The following is a 26,445-nucleotide window of genomic DNA, read 5'->3' as shown; positions in this document are numbered from 1 at the left end:
GTCAAGAAAAAAAGAAAACAAACCACACGCACCTAACTAACGTACCATCGATTTCGTCTTTATCATCATCATTATAGCCATCCTCATTAGTAGCGTTTGTTGGCTATTTCGAACACCATCTCAGATTGCAACATCACACCGTGTTGGGTAGATGGGAAAAACGAAAGAGCAAAACCAAAAAAAACACTGTTTGTTGGTTTCCTATCCTTTGCTTGCTTGCAATTCACTTCCAAGAATATCACTCTATCCCCAGGAAGACATTCGCTCGAAAGCGAACCGGTTCGCTAAACAGAAGGACGGTCTTCGGTGAAGCTACCACACCAAACCTTGTGTCCTTGTTTCGCGAGAAACCAAACAAACAAAACAAAAAAACAATATAAACTTGATATCCTAAACAAGATCTCTCACTCTCCCCCTTCTTGTGTTGCATTCACAATAGCTGACGGACAATCAAATAAAGCAAGAATCTCAGCGTTGAATCTTCGGAGCATCTAGCTGGATTGCTTTTTACCAGGATCATCCGGATAAATAGCTGATTCCACTCAGCTTCCGATGAATCCGAGATACAAATCCGCTACAAAACCCCACTTCGCTGGGTTACGGGTAGAGAAGGTGTGGCAAAAGGCGAGTTTTTTTTGTCTTCTCCTGTTGCCTGATCTGCAATATTTTTGTAGAATTCGCTATTGGTAATTTATTTTAAAAGAAATTACCTTTAATTATAAAAAAATTTCAATGATATATAAAAAAATAATAGGTTAATAAATAAATAAATAAATAAATAAATAAATAAATAAATAAATAAATGAATACATAAATAAATAACTAAATAAAAAATATATACATATAAAAAAATTAAAAAATTAAACAATTAATAAATATATTAAAAAAATAAATAAATAAATGAATAAAAAAATAAATAAATAAATGAATAAATAAATAAATAAATAAATTTTAATTTTTAATAAATCATAATAAATTATTCTAATTTTTTTTGTACTAATTGCTAAGATTTTCATATATTGCTACTTAAATTCCCGTTTTAATGATAAAAACAGCTTTATTAAAAGAAACAAAAAATGAAAGAAATTGATTGTTTTTGTTACAAGCAAAAATGATCATTTTATAGCAACTACGAAAAAAATTTATAGCAGCTTCATTCTAAATCGATTCTTAGCAAACCCAAAAAAACACCCACAGAAACAAGACATATGCACAAAACAAAAACCAAAAACCCAAAATTACCCATCCATTCATCTTCGCGTCGGTGTCGCACGATTTCTCGCATAAAAATGATTGATTATTCCAACCAAAAAAAAAAAAAAAACATTAGCCCACAGATGATAAGGCAAAAATCTAAAAGTCTTTTCTCGGTGTTTTTTGTTGTGCTGTACAGCTATGTAAAATAAATTTCAAAATCAAAGTTGTAAAAAAAAACAACGAAATATATTCACTTTTCGCCACATGGAGTTGGAGTTGTGAAAATTATACCCCACGCAAGGTTCCATCATCACGTTAAACCAAGAACAAACAAAACAGGGGAATTAATCTCATACCTTTTCTTTTTCTTGTTTGGCCCGCGGGGAGAGAGAAAAAAATGTAAAACCAGCCAAACCATCTGGCATTTTTCGTGCAGTAAGTGTGAAGGTCGTAAATAGATTTTTGCCACCGTGAACTTGAAACAATTTCCAAACGTTAACGTCCACCCATTACGATTTCCTTTTTTCGTGGTGGGAAACGAGGGGGGTTGTTTTGTTTTTTATACTTATAAAACAACAAAACATACATTCGTCATAAAAGCAACGACACTTCCTCTATCAAAGAAACAAATGTGCCTCCGGTGTCGGTTATACCGCAAAACAAAAAAAACTTCAAAAAAAAAAACAACGACCGGTGCGAGTGATTTGTTTAGTGGTGACGACGTGTACAAACAACAAAACACACCATGATGACTAAATAATGTGTGTTTAATCTCCGAAAACTGAGTGAGAACATCAGTTTGTGTGTATTTTTTTTTTGTTCGCTTTTCTTCGTTGAGTTGTGATTTGTCGCCTCTCCATAATGTAAATGCGGGTGTAAAGCTCAAGAACAATAATATGGAAGCGGAAAAATACCGCCAGCAAATGGAGAAGAAAATGACAAAAGATGAAAAGGGAGGGCTGTATATTTCCGCGAAAACCCAGCGAGACGCCAACCGCAAAGGATCGTTCGTAATGAAATAAACAAAACGCTTAATGGCTTTTCCACAATCTCTCGGCGACATGCAGATTAGCCGTGGATTTTCCCAAAAACGGCGATGCTGGGCACACGGTGCGACAGAACCGAATTTGGAAATGGCGTTTACAGGAAAGATAATTCCGCTCCTCCCACTTCTCCTCTTCCTCCCATACCACCTTCTCTTTTACCTTCTCGACGCGACATAGATACAAGGGGAACGAATGGGTCCACGTTCGTAATGACGACGGTCCAGGTTCGATGACAGGCGATGCCTTAATAATGTTGTGCTTTCTTCATTTTAATTTCCGTTAGATTGCACTCTTTTGCTTCAGCCCACTCAAATATTTGCCAAATAATCCACCCACCCAGGGATTGCGCAATTGCGGGATTTATCGGCAGCAAAGACGCGGACCTGTATTTTTGGCAAAAGGCGCATGTAACCAACAACAAGAAAAAAAAAACCTCAAACCCCTCCACACAACCATCGGATGATGCGCACGGGACGACAATCATTACTCGCTCGCGTAAGGCTTATGAATTTGACATTAGCACAAGCCACTTTCGTCAATGGAGGCAAAGGATGTTCGAGATGGTTTCGGCAGCCTAAAGCCTACCTGGTGACGCTTTTGCCGAAGAGAGTGATGGTACCGACCTACCTTCCAACACCAAAAAAAACCTCCCAGTACTGCACCATCTACCTTGACCAGATCCGGGAACCTGTCTAATAAAAATGCTCACACGGTTGTTTCTCGCAGGCCACCAGCAGGCAGAACCAAATAAAAAAAAAACAAACCTCCGGTGATAAAAATAATAATAATTCCAAAGACGCTTACGAGTCCCAGGTGGCTCGTTAGAACTTATTTATGGTTTTGAAAATACACGTTTACGGCACATTATTTCTTGCGACATGAAGAGCGGCTGTTCGGTTCGCTAGTTTGGCCCCGGTTCGGTGGGTACTTCCCAGCCCCGTAAGCAGGAAGAAGAAGCAAAAATGTGATGTTTTCTTTTCCTCCCATTTTTCTTCCCTCTCTCTCTCTCTGTCTCCCTCTCTCCCTCTCTACTCGTTTATTTGTACCACACTGTCGGTTCACGCAATTGCCGGTGCCGGGTTAGATACCGTGAGTGAGACCGGGTGTAATCAGAACGGACAAAAGCGAGGCGACATACACACGGTACGCGCACATACAGGAACGATAAGAATCCAAGCTAAGAAGGGGAAACCGAGCCCGGGCCGAAGCTGACAAGTTAAGCGGGTCGTTTATAGTACCGTATAAAACTTATGGAATATTCAGGACCTTCGAGACTGTGCCCATTCCACGGTCGCCACTTGCTCGCAAAACCGCCCGTATTCTGTACACCGATGAGATGGTGAACCCGGGGGAGGGGAAGGGGAGGAGGGAGGAAGGAGGAGGGGGGAGGGAGAGTTGCGAGTGCGGCTTGTAAGGAATTGACATTACCATCAACAAAAACCTAACCACCGTAACATCCTCACTCCCCTCGCTCCCGGGTAACTGTCCGGGTCCGGGTGAAAGGTGTTCGTATGGTGACTCCCCGCTCGGGAGGAACATCCGAAAAGGGGGGAGGGAGGGAAAGGAGAAGCAATAGAGACTAAGTTGAGATGCAGCTAATACTGTTCCGTTTCTTTTTTTTTTTGCAATCCCGAACGGTCCATGTAGTTACACAAAACCCATCTCGGAAAAGTTAGTGAAGGCCCACAGTAGTGAATTTCTTTTTCCTTCTATCTGTCTCTCTCGCTCTCTCTCTCTCTCTCCTTCTTTCTGGTACAATACAGTTTGGTCCCTTCATTTGTCTAGCTGATAACGGCCTTTGTTCTGCATATGGTACAACCATGCCAATATACATTTGCAATACAGCAGCTACTACAGCAACAAAAAAGCTGAGGGCAAACTCTAGTGGCGCGAGAAAACAATAAACGTACCACACCGCCCATAGACTGAATGATGATAGTTTTACTCGATAAAAGTGGTACCCAACAGTACACGCTCGTCTAGAATTTCAACACTTGGACATACGCTTGGTACCACGTACCGCTGGGAATGTTAATCGGCTAACCACAGATATACCAAAGAAGACCTAGTACGGCAGAAATCAATAGATCTTTAAAGGATTCGAGATGCAGTCGACCGTGTTATCAATTGACCAACACCAACACTCTTCTAATATTTATAGTTCCATTAATACACCTCTGAGATGAAGACTCTCTCCATAGCTAATGAAAGCCTCTTAGGAACATTCGGGAGATAAATGTCCAGAAAGACTTTTGATCCCCTATGCGTCATATTGAGGAGACGCTCTAAAAACCTGGACTTCAAAAACTGTAGAATCGTTACCTTATTGTACAACGAGTTACATCTGCCAGACTGCCAGGAAGGTAGATTGATCTTATTATTAGGAAGACACTGGACGACCAGGACAACCTTGATAAGTCTTATATTTTCTGGTGATTTGTCTAATAGTGGTCTAACACAGGAAAGGATTCAAAGTCACGTACCAGGAAGGAGGAGAATAGAACTCCGGAGTACTTCCTGTAGTGCCCAAGATCTCTAAGAATAGCAGAGGTATTATGAGGCTTCTTCCAAGAAGAACTACTTCCTGTTGTTCCCAAGATCTCTAAGATTAGCAGAGGTATTATGAGGCTTCTTCCAAAAAGAACCCAAGAAAAGTTGCCATTTTCTATTATTAAAACTTTCCAGAGTTCGAAGTACATGATTCTTGACTACTCTTGATTCTTGAAGATATTCTTGAAGATACTAAAATTTATAAATCTATTTTAATGTTATATAACTTCAGTCTATTAGGACTTGGCTCGTCGTTATTTGCGAGTATCAACAACAATTTTAAACGCATTGACAGCCAACATGTCAACAGAAATTCCAGCATTCCGACTGTTCAAATAAACATTGCCTGTACGATTAATATACTACGAAAAAAAGAAGAAACAAACACGCCTTTTTTGTAGCATCAATCGGATCATATACACGTTACTTCACACCAGCAGCACCGTACAACGGTATCTTGTTTCAAACGCTTCCGAATAAATCAGCTTGCCGAACGCACTGCTGCCTTGGTACGAATGCTAAAAATATATTCCACCACTTATCTGCTTAAAAAACATTCCGGGTATTTTCTCATGGTTGAGCAATACCCATTGCTGTACTGCCCTCAATCCCCTTAGCGGATCGGAAAGCGGATCGGAAGTGAATAACTCAAGTCGGGTAACGGCTCTAGCGGATAATAACGTACGTAACTTCACACATGCGAATTGCGAGCAGGAGGTGTGAGTTACCGTGCCACAATTCATGTGCCAGGTGCTTCGCTAGTGCTAGTTGACAGACAATTTTCCGTTGCACCGTACTGTTCCGTACGAGTTGATGGTGGTGTGCCGAACGGGAGCGATGGTTTCTGGCGTAGGATTTTTTCCCTCCCCCCTACCCGCAAATTTAAGAGAGCATGAAATTTCCGTTCCGGGAAAATCCTCCGGTTAGAGAGACTAATATTTATTTAATTTCTTCCAAAGCGGTACCACAATAATACTGTGATCGGGAACATTGGGTGCAAAAATAAAGTCCTAGTGGCACAGTGGCAGTGGGTTGGGCTTTGGGGTTGGAAAAAGCTCGTTGATGTCGTTTTGCACTACGAATGGCCGGTAGGTAGCAAATAAAAACCAGAACGGCTGGAATGAAAATCGAACGCAATCGATGTGGTTACGAGCTAAAATATTCATTGCATATGGGAAAATCCAAGCGTTGAGTCGGCATAACAACACTTCATCGGAAACGTTTATTTAAGCGCGTACCGTGGCAATGTGTCAGCTTTTTCTTTCCCCTGTGTCGTTTTTAGGGCTATAGTTTGTTTTTCTTTTTCTTCGCTCTAACGTGCTGCGTTCCATTTGCCACTGATTTGTCCTTACAGATAGTTCCAGCACGAAACCGACACTTGTACAATACAAGAACTATACATCCTGCCTGTGTAAGATGACAAACGTGGGTACCCTTTCGGCAGCAGTGCGTTACAGGAACGGTTAGGTTTATTCTGCCACCCGGCCAGGCATTAGCAGGCACGTACAATCACCCTCTTAGATATCCAATCCAACCGGCAGCGAGTATGTTCCGTTCATTGGCCGTGCGACGAACGACTATAGTGCGCACCAGCAGATCTCGGCTAGTGGCCGTGGTGTCTCCCTATCCGATCTTTTACCTGTTTCTGTTGCTGCGAGCTGGCAGTGGTGCGAAGCTATCACCGACGACCAACACCCGACAGGTGGAGCAGCGATTTGCGATGGAGCCACAGGACCAGACGGCAATAGTCGGTTCGAGAGTAACGCTACCCTGTCGGGTAGTCAACAAGTCGGGCCAATTGCAGGTAAGGGTTACTAATTACCGAAGAGAAGCTCTTTTCTTTTTCGCTTCCCAATATCACACCTTCACATGTTTGCTGTTGAAAACTTCATCTCCACAGTGGACCAAAGATGACTTCGGGTTAGGTACGCACAGGAATTTGAGTGGATTTGAACGCTACACAATGGTAGGCAGTGATGAGGAGGGTGACTTCTCCCTGGATATCTCGCCGGTAATGTTGGACGACGACGCCAGATATCAATGTCAAGTAGGACCTGGAAGAGGAGGTAAGATATCTCCCCAGATCTGATTCCTATTCCTGAAGCAGAGCACTATCTGACTGACAAGCGTATCTCGCCCATCACAGGAACACCCGGAATTCGATCGAGATTTGCCAAGCTTACCGTGTTAGTACCACCGGAAGCACCGAAGATCGTCCAGGGTGACTTTATGGTTACGACGGAGGATCGCGAGATTGAGCTGGAGTGTGTATCGGTCGGTGGTAAACCGGCCGCCGAAATAACCTGGATCGATGGGTTGGGCAATGTCCTAACCAAGGGCATCGAGTACATGAAGGAACCGTTGCGCGATGCGCGTCGCTTCACCGCCAAATCGATACTGAAGCTTACACCGAAGAAGGAACACCACAACACCACATTCACCTGTCAGGCACAGAATACAGCCGATCGGACGTACCGTTCGGTGCGGTTGAAGCTGGAGGTGAAGTATGCGCCGAAGGTGAAAATAGCTGTGATAGGCGGTGCACTCAACGGGGGCCGTATACTCGAAGGTACGGAGGTACGGTTGTCCTGCCGTGCCGATGCTAACCCACCAGATGTAACCTTCCGTTGGTATGTTGGTGAAGAGCTGTCCGAAGCTAACCATGCATCAGAATTGGTGAGTACCTTCCAATACCTTCCAATATTTCTTCTCGCTTGTCTGTGGATATATTCCGACAGTGACAGTATTTTATATAACTTCCATATCAATAGCTCATTGCCAACATTTCGCGACGATATCATGGCACTACCGTCAGGTGCGAGGTGCGTAACGCAGTCGGCAAAAGTGAGGAGAGCGTAACGCTAGATATTAGCTACGGACCCAGCTTTCGCGTTCTGCCACAGTCGGTCGAAGCCGATCAAGATGCTACCGTAACGCTCAGCTGTGATATCGATGGTAACCCACCGCCGGATGTACTCTGGATACACGAACCTGCCGATCAGGTTGTATCGAGCGCTAGTAACGTAACGCTTGTCGTTACATCCGCCACAGCCGGTCGCTACTATTGCAAAGCGAGCGTTCAAGGATTCGCCGAGATAGAAGCAGAAGCGACCGTCTATCTCCGTGGGCCACCAGAGATTAACTCACCGCGTGAACAGTACGGTGCCGTTCATGACAGTGCCCAGCTCGAGTGTGTTGCACTCTCGATTCCAAAGCCCCGTCATGTACTGTGGTCGTTCAACGGGCGTGAGATTAACGTCAGCGCTGAACCGAGCGCTGCCGAGTACCGGGCACTGGACAGTCCCATCCCGAACGGTGTCCGATCTACGCTTATCATTCACCACTGTCAACGGGAACATTTTGGACGTTACAACTGTACTGTCATTAATGATTACGGTATTGACTTTCTGGAAATTGACTTCGTCTCCAAAGGTATATTTCTGGCTCTTGCACAACAGCAAGTCAACCACAAAACCTTAATCCCAACGTCAATATTCATTTGCAACAGGAGCAACATTAACATTAACTATCTTTTTTCTCTCTTTCTCCGTGTATCTTCATCCCTTATCCACATTCATTGGAACAATCAGAACAAAATTTGTTACCAGTTATCGTTTTGGGCTCTCTTGGAGGGATCACATTTTTAATCATTGTCATTGTAATAGGCATATGTTTGTGCAGCCGTCGTAATAAGAAGAAGCATCTTCCTCCTGCTGATGTCATACCGAAGGTTAGTACAAAGTGTATGTTATTTATTGGCAATTGGTTTAGTAACTTCTGTAGCTGTAGTGACTCCCTCCTCAGAAATTTTTACTCCAAAAACCCCCTTTTAAAAAATGATATCATAGACATTAGAAATTGAAAGTTTCAAGAATTCCAAGTTTTGTATCCAATTTGAGTGAAATCTGAGGAAGAACTATCTTTGAGCAGGATATTCAAGAACTTTCAGAATTCTCATCAAAAATGGAATAACGAAATGTTTTTTTTGTGCTTTTTTTGTTTCAAAACTTTTGCTTTGTTCTCTTCCGACCACAATAAACAGTATGATGTGCCGGGTAAGGATTGTGGTGAGCATGGAGGTACGACGGTTAGTACCGAGCATAAAATAGACCGTATCGACGACATGCTGGATGGGGAGCATCCGCGTGATACCATCACGACAAACATTGCACTGAACGTGCGCTCGGCAGCTGCGCCACAAACCGGTCCCGGTGCCATCAGTTCGTCGCTGACAGCGCTCAAGGGTGATACAACCACCGACTACAGGTAAGTGAGGCACACCCAAGGTTATGTTTCGCTCGTTAACGTTGTGCCTTTGCATGTTGGTGATAGCCGCTACTCCGGTGACTTTTCCGACTCGTTGAGTCACCTCCAGTGTCAGAAGGCTACCGGGCCGGGCGGGGGAGTTGGTAGCGGCAACAACAACGGATACGTCCCGTACGTAAACTATGCCCGTGACTATAGCCCGCCGACGCAACATCTGATGCAGTTTAAGGCGAGCAGCAGTAGCAACAGCATTGGCAACACGCTCACCGGGAAACCACCGGCCAAGCCACCGAACGGTCAGCTACCGACCGGCACGATGACACTGTCGCGTAAGCGTACCCCCGCACCGGATCTTACCCGACCGGCCGAAACCGGACTGCCCAGCATCCAGAGCAGCGTGTCCTCCATCCCGAACGGATTAATGAGTAAGTTTTGTTTTGAGGTTCGTTTCTTTGTTTTTTTTTTTTGTTCGTTTCTACTCGGTAATGCGGTTACTGATCAACAGATTTTTCAGCAGCAAAAGCAAGCACTACACCGAGACAAAACACTCCAGCTAATGGGTTGGATTGCTCAGTCAATTTGCAACTCCCGAATGCCCGTAGGAAAAGTTTGATGTTGAAACCACAGTGCACCGTACCCGTGCCTTTGGTACCGGAAGGAACTTTACGTCGGGTCGGGACCACATTTAAACATTTGTCCAGCGTCTGTTGCTGTGCTCTGATTTACCGTAAGGCATCACCTCGTCCGTCTACCGGTACCGGTGTTTTGATCCTTTTTGGCTTTGGCATCGGTTTTTGCAAAACGGACGCTACACCGTACCGAGGATGTTTGCTAGTAGTGTGCCTTATGGTAGAATTGTTTTCCCATAATGCTCCGCACCAGAACCAGAACAGGCCAGAAGGGGGAAGGCATGGGGGGGCATGAGCAAACTAATAGATTTGTGTTTGTCTTGAATTTATTGCTCCCCGTAGCCGCAACTGCTCTATTGCCCAACGAGAGTTCATAACTTGCAACAAACCCTCGGGCTTGTGTGCAGAAAAAAAGAAAGAAAAGAAATACAAACCCTTTTTTTCTCAGGGTTAAATAAAAAGTTTCCGCCCGCTTGGGGAGCGCGAGGTGAGCAAAACAAACGAAACTACCATGGAAGTATAAGCAGAAGAATGCATAAAGACAAATAAATATGTGCAACGCAGTGGTACGACGTGGTGAGTGTGCGGCATTTGCATTAACGCAGTTTGGGATTAGTTTTTACAGTTTAAGAAAGCATTCTTCTATACCCTTGTGTGTGAGAGTGTATGTGTTTGTTTGTATTTGTTTTATTTTCCTTTCCCATCGGAAGCGTACGATGTGTATGGTACGGTTCAGGAACAAAGAAGCCCATCTAAACTGTAACTCTAACTCCATCGTTGAAGTTTGTAGACCAAAATTGCACTTTAAGTTTGTTAAATTCTACCTTTTGCTTATTGGGTTTCATAATATTATTTCCAAACTTTACAATCTAATGGTGCTGCTCGAAGCTAGGGGCTACAATCTTAACCGTGCGCTCTATGCATCAATCATTCGATGCAGCCCCGGTCAGCTTGGTTTTGATTTAATTAGTAAATTCATACAACTTGTATGGCATGACCGTAAGCAGATTGACAGCTGTCAATCTGTTTGGCTGATTGAGCAGGGGCGAAAGGAATAATTGAATTAGATGTGTAGAGATCGATGACCACTGGTTGATTGAATTTGCCTGCGACGGTAACTTTATTTCTCCCCGCTTCTTTGAAGGTATTGAATTGCACGATGCGCTAAGCTGATGAAACTATTACTGTACATACAGGATACGGTGAAACATAATGAACGTTTCATTTACCTGTAGACCTCTTCATTATCGAATGATCTAGAGGGGGTTTTATGGCTACTAGAATCCTTTTGTGGTCTTCTCGGTACTATCTACCCTGTGATGTACTTTAAAGCGATTATGTCTATCTTTTCTTGAGGTTTAATTATGCAATTATTATTCCTTTATTCTCGTTCTTCTTCTGGGAATAATGTCTTGACTTTATGATAGACTTGTTTGTACTCCGTTACTAGATAACAATGTCTTTTGTGTGGAGTTCAGTCCAGATTGAATTTCTTCCAAGACCTATAGGTGTAGTAGACCAAGTCTTGAGACACGCCATAACCTCAATATTGCAATGATTTTTTCTTAATGATAGAATTGTTTGTACTCCGTTACCAGATAACAATATCTTTTGTGTGGAGTTCAGTCCAGATTGAAGTTCTGCTTCTGGGATTAATGTCTTGACTTTATTATAGACTTGTTTATACTCCGTTACCAGATGACAATGTGTTTTATGTGGAGTTCAGTCCAGATTGAATTTCTTCCCCGACCTATAGGAATATTAGACCAAGTCTTGAGACACGCCATAACCTCAATATCGCCAATAGACTTGTACTTCTTAACCAGATGATAATGTCTTTTGTGTGGAGTTCAGTCCAGATTGAATTTCTACCAAGACATATAGGTGTATTACACCAAGTCTTGAGACACGCCATAACCTCAATATCGCCAATAGACTTGTACTCCGTTACCAGATGACAATATCTTTTGTGTGGAGTTCAATTCAGATTGAATTTCTTCCACGACCTATAGTTATATTAGACCAAGTCTTGAGACACGCCATAACTTCAATATCGCCAATAGACTTGTACTCCGTAACCAGATTACGATGTCTTTTGTGTGGAGTTCAGTCCAGATTGAATTTCTTCCACGACCTATAGTTATATTAGACCAAGTCTTGAGACACGCCATAACCTCAATATCGCCAATAGACTTGTACTTCTTAACCAGATGATAATGTCTTTTGTGTGGAGTTCAGTCCAGATTGAATTTCTAGCAAGACATATAGGTGTATTACACCAAGTCTTGAGACACGCCATAACCTCAATATCGCCAATAGACTTGTACTCCGTTACCAGATGACAATATCTTTTGTGTGGAGTTCAATTCAGATTGAATTTCTTCCACGACCTATAGGTGTATTAGACCAAGTCATGAGACACGCCATAACCTCAATATCGCCAATAGACTTGTACTCCGTTACCAGATGACAATGTATTTTGTGAGGAGTTCAGTACAGATTGAATTTATTCCAAGACCTATAGGAGTATTAGACCAAGTCTTGAGACACGCCATAACCTCAATATCGCCAATAGACTTGTACTCCGTTACCAGATGACAATGTATTTTGTGTAGAGTTCAGTACAGATTGAATTTCTTCCACGAGGAGTCTATAGGAGTATTAGACCAAGTCTTGAGACACGCCATAACCTCAATATCGCAATGGTTTATTCTTCAAGAAGGCTCAGTTTTATTGAGCTACATTTTGAGAGGGAAATAAAGGATGCACACGACACCAAACTTTGCACCGTAATAGATAATTTGTCTCTATCTATGTCCTCTAAATGTGTGTACCATTTATACCAGATCATCCCATGCTCGGTTGTCACATCGGGCTGGATACGAGATTCGGTGCCAACTACGGTACACTGCACGGACGCGGCAGCAGCAGCCCAATGCAACTACCACCACCGGCGACGGCAAATCCTGCGGCGACTCCAGCGCCACCACCGTACAGTGCAACGCGCAACCAGAACTGTCTGCTCGGGCTGGGACTTCCACCGGCACCAGGTGGCACATCGTGCAGTTTGGCCAGCAGCGCTAACAACTCGACCATGCTGGCGACCGGTTCCAGCAGTCCGAGCTCAACCCAGTCCGGTTCACTATCGCTCGCCAGCTCGCAACTCTCGCAAGCACCATCCATACCGGGTACGGGAGCGATCATCGCTTCAGGGCAACCGCAGGCTCAGCAGCAGCAACAGCAGCAGCAACCGAACAGCCCCCCAGGACAGTTTATTCTTCCTTCCAGCAACACCATCAAACCAGGCGTGCTGGCGACACACGTGTAATGCGTACATCTGCGCAAGGTGTGTACATCGGCCAGATGCAATGCGGTCGCTTCGATACTTGTCAATTCAGTTTTAACACAACCCATTCTCCTGATAGTAGGGTAGCTAATCCTCGTATAAACTAAGAACTGAGCTTTACTTACTGATCAACACCTCATCGAATGGAGAGTCACGCGCGATGACGGCAATGACTCCCCATTTTGCCAGGACATACGAGCGTGCAAGTGTACAATCTTCTGCAAGAGGCAACTCTGAAGATACTGGATACCGAATACTGCATCGGCTCATTAGAGTTCTGATTTTAACTCCACACTCCAGTATCGAGTTCACGCTCGATATCCGTCAGTAGTTCTTGTCCCTTCATCGCGAGACTCACAACTCGATAGCAGAGACTCAAACATTCGACCGTAAACATTTCTAATCTCGTGCAACCCAACACATATCCAAAAAAACGCTGATAAGATTATAGCCTGATCTACGTGAATGCAAAAAGGTAACAAAAAAAAAGAAAGTAAAAAAAACATTCTAGCATTAATTAACCGCGCCACCGGTCGGTACGGTCGGTACGGAATTGTTAATATATAGTCAATACTATACTATATCGTTATCATAAGCGCTTGAGCTAAAAGGTAAGATTCTATCGTGCTAGTGTAATGTCGATAATTGCCATCGCTTTCGGTTCGGTTCCGTTTTCCATTCGCATCCTGCCCACCCCCCCGGGGGGGTGGGGACTATCGCACACATACACATCAAACCACCTGACTAAAGCACGAATAAGTGTGGCCTTGTTCGATGTTGTCCGCCTCCATACGTTCGTGCAAAACGTTGCAAATGCCCATTCTTCAAGGAAGTATTCAAGCTCTTGGCACCGTTAATGCTGTTTTTTTGTTGTTGTGTTGTAAAGATTTTACCCAAAAAAAAAAAATTAAAAAAAACGTACAGAAATCCGGTTACGGTTTTCCAACTTCGAACCACTAACTGCTCAACCGTGCACTGCTGTACGCTTGTACCATGTACCGTTCGCTAAAAAGGTTAGCTTTATAGATTTACAATCAAACAAAAGGTTGTTTGGGCCGCGAACCCGGTGGCCAGCTGTAGTTGTCGGTTTGGATGGAATCCACTTCCAGTAGCAGCCTAACTCCTGTGCCACATCTCATATCAAGTCTCATATCATAACTCCCATTTTGAACAAAAAAAAGTGTATTACCGTGAAGTTAAAACCATTGGCCGCCATCTTGTTTGCGAAAATATATGTCACTCCCGAACGGTGATGACTTGTGTATGAGTGTGAACGAAAAAAAAAATGCAAAAGAAAGAAGAAGATAAAAAAAAGAACACTCGTAAGTATATCCGGCTTTAAGGATGCAACTTGTTGTACCATATCTTGACATAGGAACCAACTAAAAAAAACAAAACATCGAAATTTTAGTTGTTTTAGACAACAATTTTCCAAGAAACTTTTAATATTTCATTTTTTTTATTGAGCGCTTAGATTGAGCGCTAAGATGCAGCCGGAAACATTTCCACAGTTAAGCATTGAAGGTGATAGATCAATGACAAACCATGCACAAACGTTTTATTAGAAAAGTTCATTCTTGAAAGGAAAAAGGCCATCTAGTCAGATTACCCAACAAAAAATATCAATCAATATCCCTTTTGTCGATTTTGATTTTTTTTCTCCTTCTTTTGAAGTGAATAATTATCCTAGAAAATCTAACAAACCAGCAAAAAACCTAATGGCCGACTACGAATAACAACGACAAAATGGGCGTTGCAAAACTTCAGCGATAAATTTGAACATATTTCTCGTGCAACGAACTTTATTCGAAAGGAACTTTCACTTTAAAAAGAACCGGTGGCAGCCATTTTAAAACTGAACACAAACTAGCAAAATACACTTTTCGGCACTAGCAAAAGCAACGAAAGCATCCAAAAAATGAGCTGGTGTCCGATGAAGTTTGGCCTGTTTGTTACGAAAAACAAAAGCTTCAGTACAAGCGCTAGTAAGGAACGGCCATTTTCCAACGATTAAAGTGTCTGCCTGTGAGACTGTGCAACACTGTCCAACACAGTCCATACTTAACACCTGAAATGTGTTCCCCTTCCCCTTTGTCAAACCGATCACATCCACTGGAAATGGTGGAGTGTACAACTGCTGAGTGTATTTTGATAGTGAAAGTAAAAACAAAGCAAACAAAATAATCAGTAAAAAACCAAATCATCCATTTTTAAAATCACCGCCATTTATTCTACCCTGCCCTTTTCTCTCACGTTCTCTTACATCGCGCCTAATACACTTTACTAAACATTAAAAAAAAAAACAACAACAACTTTATCCCATCCCATGCTGATTCATTATTAGGGAGAAGAAACAAAAAAAGAAAACAAAAAGAAAGGTTGTCCAAATGAATGTTTTGGTCAGCAGTGAAATAAGCTAAAAGAGATAGATAGAAAGAAAGGAAGAGAGAAACAAAAAGAGAGAAAAAGATATATAGAAATACAGACAGAAAAAGAGAGAAAGAGAGAAAATAAATTAATAAAAAAACAGATACAAAAAAAAACATACAAAATCCCATTTACTGTATAAGCGAATGTCTAGATAACGAAGGAATTATAGAAGCTTGCTAAATATAACGCAAAAAGACGACAAAAGAACAGAAAAAAAAACAACAACAAACCAAAACAACAAACAAAACAAAATAAACGAAACTCTTATAACTAGTGACACACATTGGGCGATGAAATATCCATTTTCGGTAGTGATAGCTAGATAGAAGTACATTTTTCAATTCCAAAACATTCCAAAAGAAAAAACAAAAGAAACGAAAGAGAGAGAGAAAAAACAAGCAAACGAAACAAAAACAAAAAAAGGGCAAACGTAAGACAAGAGCATTCGTTTTAAAATGCCGGTTCAACTCCAGCATATCTATTAATGCCACTGTGTATAGGTTGGTTTTTATGTTTTTTCCTTCCGTCATGCTAAAAGAAACCCGGAAAAAATAAATTTTATACAAAAAAGAAGCTTTTTGTTGGTTTCCGCAGCTAATACGCGTATGATGAAAAAGAAAAAAGGATTTTCTTAAGGTAGGTAACTTGAAGCATAGTAGAAAAACTATTGTAAAATATTTAAATCCATTATTCAGTATCTATGTTTAAAACAAAATTTATTCCCACGCTCATTGAAGCGCTTCTATTTTAAAATTTGGTTTCCCCTTAACCTGAATGTAGAATCAAAAAAAGTTCAACTACCTGTGTCAAATATGTACCGGGTATCCGGCACTGATTAACCTTCCGCTGTTTGTACTGCTGCTGCATACACTCAACGACAATCCGGTCGTTTTGTGTCTGGTGTGTAAGTTCAGTAAATTTGCGCCAGATGACGTTGGACCGAGGTGTTATTACATTTCCGATTAGTCGCACCCGCCGTATAAAACAGGGCGCAAACCCACACACACACACGTGCGCAGGGGTTGACAGAGTGCAGCAAAGCTCATCCAAACGCGGAAAGCCACCCAGTGGCTGTGGTTAGATCTAACGAGCAAGATGTTTCCCTGCACGCGAGTGAGCGTGAGGGTGAAAAAAAAAACAAAATTAAATTTCTCCCTTCCAAGCATAAATAATTCCGAGCAAAGTTTGCTGGGTTTTGCGATACGATTCGCAGCGGGCACAAGTTGACACACACGCAAAAAAATACGATTAAACCATTTTGTTACGCGCATTGCATACTTTCAGGCGTTTTTTGTTTCTATGGCTTGGAATGGGCGCCATGTTGAAGAGACTGAAGTTACTCGGTGTAAGTAACGTCACCTTGATAAAGCATCGAGCTATCAGCTCGATTGTAACGACCTAACAAGCTTGTCGCTTGGGTAAAGTTTTGCACCTGAACACTTTGTATCCTAAAGGATCGTCGTTTCCGGCAAGATTTCCTGTGTGAAAGGGTGTTGGTGATTTTTTTTTTGTTTCCTCCTTCCCCACTTTATCTCCGTGTAGCTGCCATATGCAGTGGAAACGACACCAGAACAAAGAGGTTAGCTTTCCCAGCGTGCTGATCGGGTGTGAAGAGTGTCGCATACCGTATACCTACGTTCAATCTAGCTACCGTAAGGACAAATTTGCCGAAGCGCTGTTTTGCATTTCATTTTCCACCCGAAATAGGGTTACGTGGCGCAGGGCGGTTAGGGTGTTGTTGGGCGTCCAATTTATCCTGCCAATCTCGCGCCAATTATTTTTCATTTATCCGTACGCTCATTTCACTCTCTACTTCTTCGCTACTAATTTAGCGATACCCGGGCTGGGCGATAGTGGCACCGTACCACAATGGCAAAGCATTGCTACGACGTCGATTAGCGCCTAAATTTATTTGTCGAATGCATACGAATTTCTTCTGCCAGCGAAATGGAGCAAAGGAGAGAGAGAAAAAAAACAGAAGCGGAACGTTTGAATTCCGGTTGCGAACGTTCGCATACGGACGGAAGTGCGCTTGGGAAATAATAAATATGTTAATAAGAGCGAACAAAATGTAATAACCATAACTATAACGATAAAAATAACAACACCGAAAAAAAACGGGCAAATGCGCTGGAATGCTTGGGGCCATGTCTTCCGTGTGGATAGTCTGCTCTACGCGAGCACCACACCGACCAGTCCGAGATACGATTTTTCGTTTTTTTGGACGCGAAATATTAGCCCACGGGCCAGACAGACGGCATCCTATCGTGCGCGGGCATCTTCGTTCGCCACCATCTCTTGACATTTAATTCCTTTCCATTTTTCGCCCTCCTCGTGTCAGCAAACGCTTTACAAAAGCTGAATGCTTCTCATATTTTTTCTCTCTCTCTCTCTCCACCCTTGCATGTTGGATGCGTCTTGTTCTTTACTAAATTCGTACCAACAATGCTGCAGCCAACTTTAAGCCAAACTTTGTCCAAATTAGAACGATGATAGAGATGAACGCCATCTAGCCGGAAAATGGCAGAGTTCCTGGTAAAACGTACAGGATTTAAGAGACTGTTTTTATGAGTTTTGTGCTTCATGAATCCTATGAAAAGATTCATTCACATGAATGACTCAGTGAACACTTATGCAAAGCATGAGTCGATTCTCAAAAGATTGATGATTCTTCTGAATAGAGATTCAGAGATTCAATAGTTTTTATTTAACATTCTCTAGGTAAGACACTTGCCCTTAATTACCCTTCCTCAAGGAGATTACATCGTACGGAAGAATAGCTTAATATCTCCTCATTTCCAAAATCCAATTTTGAATAAGATTTCGCCATCTAAATTCGGTTAAGTCATTTAATGAAATATCCCCCACAATATATCAAGTATATAAAAATTCTTCCCCAAAGATCCTTCTTTTAAACTTTTAAACGTATCCTCCGATATCCGATTTTATCCCTTTCCCATGCAAAATGTCATCAAAATAACCCTTAATTTAAATCTTATATTTCTAATTTAATATTTTTTACTTACCTGAGGAAACGATAATTTGATTTCCATTTTCCTTTTCCCTGAAAAATGTCAGCAAAATTAACTTTAGTTAAAATTTGACACTTTTAATATATTATGATTTGCTTACCCGGGTAAATGATAATTTGGCAGCTTTTTAACACCAAAAAAAACTAACATTTGCACTTTTTTATTGTTCACAAAGACACATATACACTTCACATTTTATACACAACATTCACCGTAAAATGGTCACATTTTAAAATACACTAATTTATGCACTAATCAATACGCTCATTGAGAATTAAAGATTTATACAATATACACTTTTTCCACCAAAAATAACACTTGCATTTAAAAAAAATCAAACACTTGCATTTGTTTTTTGGGCATATTTTATGAGAGACGTTTTTCGCAACACGTACTGAAAGATTTTTTTAATTAATACTTTAATCATTATAGCTTTTTTAATTAATTAAATATAACAATAATTAATAAGAAATATAATAATAATAATTGAATGTTTTTTCTTTCTCAATCGATGTAGATATCTATACTTAATATAATTTTTATTAAATAAAGTGATATTAGTTCGATCATATGGCAATGAATTAGTTAGAAAATGGGGACCTTTTTCCACCGTGTTGGGGAGTGTCCCGTGGCAAGGAAAAAGGTTTTCTTCTGCTACCAACATTCATCCACATTTCCGTTCTTCGAGGCCCCTTCCTAACCCAGGGCGACTCCATCCATCGGTCGACTGCTTCAAACCATACACTCAGACATGCTTCATAAGCGAAGAGCAACCACGTCAAGATAAGCATTGTCTTCTGTCCGGCAGTACATCAAGAAAGGTGATTCTCTCCATTCCATCCTTCCAGGGCAGAAACAGCCCGTGCTACTCGTGTCACGTGGCAGGCACCTCTTTAGCATGAGCCTACCACTTCGACACGAACCCGGCACGGCACGGTTGTGGACTTCTTACCTAGCTCATCCCAAGAAAACGTTGAGAGTGTAGCGAACGCAGCATTGCATGCGGGTGAATATGAAATTTGCGATAATTATGCACAAGCAACAGCATTCCCTTGCAAATATGGTTCCTTTACCTTATTTACTCAATCAAGTTGGTTTCTATTGCAATTTTTCTTCAACTTTTCACATATTCTACTAAACCTAAACAAGTAAAAAGCAAAAAATAACAGTTTATTTAAATATTTTATTGTTTATTATTTTAAACAGACAATAAGAATATTTTAATTAATACTTTGTAACATATTCTTTGTCTTTCTATACATAAAATCGACTTTATTAAAAAAAATCTATAAAACAAATTTAACCCTATTGTCAATCCCGGCCTACCTGGGTAAGTTTTGCACTTTTATATCTTAATATTTTTCATAAGAAAATCGTACAGACATGAAATTTTTAAAATGCCTAGAAAAACATGGTTTTCTTCATTTCATACAAAAAAAAAAAATTAAAATCATTTTTGGCTACAGTCTGGAAAAAAAACCTTATTTGCCTTATTAAAATTGCCTTATGAAATTTTAAAATTTTTAGATTTATTAAAATTTATTTTATTGTTTTTCATTCTTTTATTTGCCGACAGAATTCGATTGAGGATCAATGCGACGAAGACAAAGTACTTGCTTGCTGGAGGCCTAACCGTGATAGAGCCTGAATCGGGAGCAGAGTATCAGTTGACGGCGACGATCTCGAGGTGGTAGAGGAGTTCTACTACCTTGGTACGATCGTAACTTCGGACAACAACATGAGCAGCGAAATCCGATGGCGCATTGTTCAGGGAAATCGTGCCTACTACGAGCTCCACAAACTCCTGCGATCCAGAAGGCTCCAACAAAACACGAAATGTACGATATATCCCACACTGATACGTCCGGTAGTCCTCTACGGGTACGAGTCCTGGACTATCTAAGTGCCTAGGACTATCTTTGGCGGTGTGTGCGAGCAGGGCGTGTGGAGAAGGACAATGAACCACGAGCTACCTGAGCTGTTTGGCGGTGCAGATATCCTGACGGTGGTCAAAGCCGGAAGGATACGATGGCTGGGGCACGTGATGAGGATGCCGGACTCATGCCCCACCAGTAAGGTGCTCGTCAGCGATCCGTTCGTCACGGGGCGGAGAGGAGCACAGCGAGTTCGTTGGCTGGATCAGGTGGAGTCAAACCTGTCGGAGATCGCATGCAGCCGTGGATGGAGGACTGCAGCCCCGGACCGAGTTTCCTGAAAACGGATTGGCGACCAGGCCATGTCTACGCGACGTGCTCGACCGTGAGCAGGCCAGAAAAGAAGATTCTGTTATTTATTCAGAGCATTATTGAGTGAAAAGAAGGGCGCGAAAGAGTAAAAATGAAATATTTCATTTCTGTTTCTTGGTTATAACTTTAGTACTAATGATCGGACAACTATGGGGAAAATATGCAACGACGAAGAATCGAATTCTACACAAATCATTTAGACATTATGTGTGTCTATCTCTTCAGGTTTTCAAGTAAATCGCGATATGAAGGAATTTTTGAAATATTTCAATTCCGTTTTTTGTTTATAACTTTAATACTAATGATCGGACAATCATGCAAAACACATGCAAAGATGCAGAATGAAATTCTACACAAATCATCTGAACATTGTTGATATCTATCTCTTCACGTTTTCAAGTAATTCGCAACGAAAGAAAATTTTGAAATATTTCACTTCGGTTTATTGGTCATAACTTTAGTACTAATGATCGGACAATTATGTAAAATACATACAAATATGCAAAATCGAATTCTACACAAATCATGTGAACATTTCTGATGTCTATCTCTTCAGGATTTCAAGTAATTCGCAAATAAAGAAAATTTTGAAATATTTCAATTCCGTTTTTTGTTAATAACTTTAGTACTGATGATCCGAAAAGTATGCAAAAAATATGCAAAGATGCAGAATCAAATTCTGTACAAATCATTCGAACATTGTTAATGTCTATCTCTTCAGGATTTCGAGTAATTCGCAAATAAAGAAAAGTTTGAAATATTTCACTTCGGTTTTTTGGTAATAACTTTAGTATTAATGATCGGACGGGTAAGTAAAACACATACAAAGATGCAAAATCAAATTCTACACAAATCATCCGAACATTGTTGATGTCTATCTCTTCAGGATTTCGAGTAATTCGCAAATAAAGAAAAGTTTGAAATATTTCACTTCAGTTTTTTGTTAATAACTTTAGTACTAATGGTCGGACAAGTATGCCAAACACATACAAAGATGCAGAATTGAATTCTACACAAATCATCCGAACATTGTAGTTGGCTATCTCTTCAGGATTTCGAGTAATTCGCAAAAAACCAAAAGTTTGAAATATTTCATGAAATATTTCAAAAAGTCAAAAGCGTCAGAGAAAAAATGAAACTTTTCATGAAATATTTCAACGATGAAAAGTTTCACAGAAAAAATGAAACATTTCATGAAATATTTCATGAAAAATTTCATGAAATATTTCATCAATTTTCGTGCCTACAGATTCATGAGGGGTCAAGGGGCTCAAAACAGTTGAAGTTAGGGGTCTAGGGGGCCTGAAACAGGTGCAGGAGGGGGTGCGGCGGTGAAAAACCAAAAAAGAAAAAAGCAAAAAAAAATTGGGCCCACGAACCGAAGAAAAAGTCAAAAATCAAAGTGAAAAAATACGCTCCAAAATGTGCAAATCTGGAACCATCGATTAGAAAAAAGCAAAAAAAAAATTGGGCCCACGAACCGACGAAAATGTGAAAAATCAAAGTGTAAAAATACGTTTTGGTTTTTGAAGTGCTACCTCCTCGCCTGGTATGCTCTCCTGTTACTTGGTTGCTGCAACTGGTACTTTTTCGATACTTTTGGGTACTGTTGGATTTCGAAAACTACCAGGCGAAATGGTTTGAAGTAACAGGAGAGCATACCAGGCGAGGAGGTAGCACTTCAAAAACCAAAACGTATTTTTACACTTTGGATTTTCAGATTTTCGTCGGTTCGTGAGCCCAATTTTTTTTTTGCTTTTTTTTTTTGGTTTTTCGCCCCAACTTCAACTGTTTTAGACTCCTTGACTCCTCGTTAATAAGTTGGCATGAAAATTGATGAAATATTTCATGAAATTTTTCATGAAATATTTCATGAAATGTTTCATTTTTTCTGTGAAACTTTTCATCTTTGAAATATTTCATGAAAAGTTTCATTTTTTCTCTGACACTTTTGACTTTTTTGAAATATTTCATGAAATATTTCAAACTTTTGGTTTTTTGCGAATTACTCGAAATCCTGAAGAGATAGCCAACTACAATGTTCGGATGATTTGTGTAGAATTCAATTCTGCATCTTTGTATGTGTTTGGCATACTTGTCCGACCATTAGTACTAAAGTTATTAACAAAAAACTGAAGTGAAATATTTCAAAATTTTCTATATTTGCGAATTACTCGAAATCCTGAAGAGATAGACATCAACAATGTTCGGATGATTTGTGTAGAATTTGATTTTGCATCTTTGTATGTGTTTTACTTACCCGCCCGATCATTAATACTAAAGTTATTACATAAAAACCAAAGTGAAATATTTCAAAGAATTCTTTATTTGCGAATTACTTGAAATCCTGAAGAGATAGAAAACTACAATGTTCGGATGATTTGTGTAGAATTTCATTCTGCATCTTTGTATGTGTTTCACTTACCCGTCCGATCATTAGTACTAAAGTTATTACCAAAAAAACAAAGTGAAATATTTCAAAATTTTCTTTATTTGCGAATTACTTGAAATCCTGACGAGATAGCCAAATACAATGTTCAAATGATTTGTGTCGAATTTTATTTTGCATTTTTGCAGGTGTTTCACTTACCCGTCCGATCATCAGTACTAAAGTTATTACCAAAAAACCGAAGTGAAATATTTCAAAATTTTCTTTCTTTGCGAATTACTCGAAATCCTGAAGAGATAGACATTAACAATGTTGGGATGATTTGTACAGAATTCGATTCTGCATCTTTGCATATTTTTTGCATACTTTTCGGATCATCAGTACTAAAGTTATTAAAAAAAACGGAATTGAAATATTTCAAAATTTTCTTTATTTGCGAATTACTTGAAATCCTGAAGTTTGGCGATCCGTTGGATACCGACCGAGTTATAGGCAAAATTTGGTGCAAAAATGACCCTTAGTAAATTTTCATTTTTTTTTTTTTTTTGATTTTTTCATTATTTTTCACTCTTTTTTTTATTTCAATCATTATTTGAGTGAAAAGAAACTCATTGCAACCAATTGGGATTAAAATAAAACAGTTTTATTTTTTTTTTGCAAAATTTCTCAAAAAAACGTAAGGGGTAAGCCTTATGAAATTTTCGAGTTGAAATTTTTTTTAATTTTTTTTCGATTTTTTATTCTTTTTTCAGTTTAAAGCATTATTTGAGTGAAAAGAAACATATTGCAACAAATTCCCATTAAAATATATCTCATTTAAAATTTTTGCTACATTGCTCAAAAATTTTACATTTTCTCAAACAGGGTAAGGAACTTGGTTCCTCGAATAACTTCTGGTACAGACATCTGAGGGCATTGGTGTCCAAGAAGAAAATGTAGCCATTGATGCCATCTATCGACCACAGGTTAAAGATTGGCGATCCGTTGGATACCGACCGAGTTATAGGCAAAATTTGGTGCAAAAATGAGAAAAATTTTACATTTTATCAAACAGGGTAAGGAATTTGGTTCCTCGAATGACTTCTGGCACAGACATCTGAGGGCATGGCCGTCCAAGAAGAAAATGTAGCCATTGGTGCCATCTATCGACCACAAGTTAAAGATTGGCGATCCGTTGGATACCGACCGAGTTATAGGCAAAAGTTGGTGCAAAAATGAGAAAAATTTTACATTTTCTCAAACAGGGTAAGGAACTTGGTTCCTCGAATAACTTCTGGCACAGATATCTGAGGGCATGGCCGTCCAAGAAGAAAATGTAGCCATTGATGCCATCTATCGACCACAGGTTAAAGATTGGCGATCCGTTGGATACCAACCGAGTTATAGGCAAAATTTGGTGCAAAAATGACCCTTAGTAAATTTTCATTGTTTTGATTTTTTGATTTTTTCATTATTTTTCACTCTTTTTTTTACTTCAATCATTATTTGAGTGAAAAGAAACTCATTGCAACCCATTGGGATTAAAATAAAACAATTTTATTTTTTTTGCAAAATTTCTCAAAAAAAACGTAAGGGGTAAGCCTTATGAAATTTTCGAGTTGAAATTTTTTTGAAATTTTTTTTTCGATTTTTTATTCTTTTTTTAGTTTAAAGCATTATTTGAGTGAAAAGAAACATATTGCAACAAATTCCCATTAAAATATATCACATTTTTCAATACTGCTAAATTGTTCAGAAACAGGGTAAGGAACTTGGTTCCCTGAATAACTTCTGGCACAGACATCTGACGGTATGGCCGTCCAAGAAGAAAATGTAGCCATTGGTGCCATCTATCGACCACAAGTTAAAGATTGGCGATCCGTTGGATACCGGCCGAGTTATAGGCAAAAGTTGGTGCAAAAATGAAGAAAATTTTACATTTTCTCAAACAGGGTAAGGAACTTGGTTCCTCGAATAACTTCTGGCACAGATATCTGACGGCATGGCCGTCCAAGAAGAAAATGTAGCCATTGATGCCATCTATCGACCACAGGTTAAAGATTGGCGATCCGTTGGATACCGACCGAGTTATAGGCAAAATTTGGTGCAAAAATGACCCTTAGTAAATTTTCATTGTTTTGATTTTTTGATTTTTTCATTATTTTTCACTCTTTTTTTTACTTCAATCATTATTTGAGTGAAAAGAAACTCATTGCAACCCATTGGGATTAAAATAAAACAATTTTATTTTTTTTGCAAAATTTCTCAAAAAAAACGTAAGGGGTAAGCCTTATGAAATTTTCGAGTTGAAATTTTTTTGAAATTTTTTTTTCGATTTTTTATTCTATTTTTGGTTTAAAGCATTATTTGAGTGAAAAGAAACATATTGCAACAAATTCCCATTAAAATATATCACATTTTTCAATATTGCTAAATTGTTCAGAAACAGGGTAAGGAATTTGGTTCCCTGAATAACTTCTGGCACAGACATCTGACGGTATGGCCGTCCAAGAAGAAAATGTAGCCATTGGTGCCATCTATCGACCACAGGTTAAAGATTGGCGATCCGTTGGATACCGGCCGAGTTATAGGCAAAAGTTGGTGCAAAAATGAAGAAAAATTTTACATTTTCTCAAACAGGGTAAGGAACTTGGTTCCTCGAATAACTTCTGGCACAGACATCTGAGGGCATGGCCGTCCAAGAAGAAAATGTAGCCATTGATGCCATCTATCGACCACAGGTTAAAGATTGGCGATCCGTTGGATACCGACCGAGTTATAGGCAAAATTTGGTGCAAAAATGAGAAAAATTTTACATTTTATCAAACAGGGTAAGGAATTTGGTTCCTCGAATGACTTCTGGCACAGACATCTGAGGGCATGGCCGTCCAAGAAGAAAATGTAGCCATTGATGCCATCTATCGACCACAGGTTAAAGATTGGCGATTCGTTGGATACCGACCGAGTTATATGCAAAAGTTGGTGCAAAAATGAAGAAAATTTTACATTTTCTCAAACAGGGTATGGAACTTGGTTCCTCGAATAACTTCTGGCACAGACATCTGACGGTATGGCCGTCCAAGAAGAAAATGTAGCCATTGGTGCCATCTATCGACCACAGGTTAAAGATTGGCGATCCGTTGGATACAGACCGAGTTATAGGCAAAATTTGGTGCAAAAATGACCCTTAGTAAATTTTCATTTTTTTTTTATTTTTTTGATTTTTTCATTATTTTTCACTCTTTTTTTTATTTCAATCATTATTTGAGTGAAAAGAAACTCATTGCAACCAATTGGGATTAAAATAAAACAGTTTTATTTTTTTTTTGCAAAAT

The 26,445-nt window shown here is 40.0% G+C and overlaps 2 protein-coding genes across 3 annotated transcripts in view; both read left to right on the top strand.

Annotated features, from left to right (window-relative positions):
* LOC125766914 (uncharacterized) overlaps window positions 1–6,258 on the top strand; it is a 393,268-nt gene extending 387,010 nt beyond the window's left edge. Inside the window, exon 5 of the mRNA XM_049433014.1 lies at window positions 6,148–6,258. Within this exon, the coding sequence (XP_049288971.1) occupies window positions 6,148–6,213 (66 nt within the window). The 3' untranslated portion in view covers window positions 6,214–6,258. The remainder of the gene's footprint in view (window positions 1–6,147) is intronic.
* On the top strand, window positions 6,222–15,623 carry LOC125766573 (irregular chiasm C-roughest protein-like). 2 transcript variants are annotated; one of them, XM_049432661.1, is made up of 9 exons: window positions 6,222–6,597; window positions 6,694–6,859; window positions 6,940–7,469; window positions 7,565–8,225; window positions 8,384–8,523; window positions 8,836–9,059; window positions 9,126–9,484; window positions 12,535–13,034; window positions 13,114–15,623. In XM_049432661.1, the coding sequence occupies exons 1-8, from the start codon at window positions 6,340–6,342 to the stop codon at window positions 13,014–13,016; spliced, it is 2,820 nt and encodes a 939-aa protein (XP_049288618.1). In that variant the 5' UTR covers window positions 6,222–6,339; the 3' UTR covers window positions 13,017–13,034; window positions 13,114–15,623. The 2 variants fall into 2 exon arrangements, with proteins under 2 accessions (XP_049288618.1, XP_049288608.1); XM_049432651.1 differs by having other exon boundaries at window positions 12,535–15,623.
* The last annotated feature ends 10,822 nt before the right edge of the window (window positions 15,624–26,445 follow it).

This window comes from Anopheles funestus, chromosome X (genome assembly GCF_943734845.2).
Source record: "Anopheles funestus chromosome X, idAnoFuneDA-416_04, whole genome shotgun sequence".
Classification (NCBI taxonomy): Eukaryota; Metazoa; Arthropoda; class Insecta; order Diptera; family Culicidae; genus Anopheles; species Anopheles funestus.
This window is presented reverse-complemented; position numbering and strand designations above follow the sequence as displayed.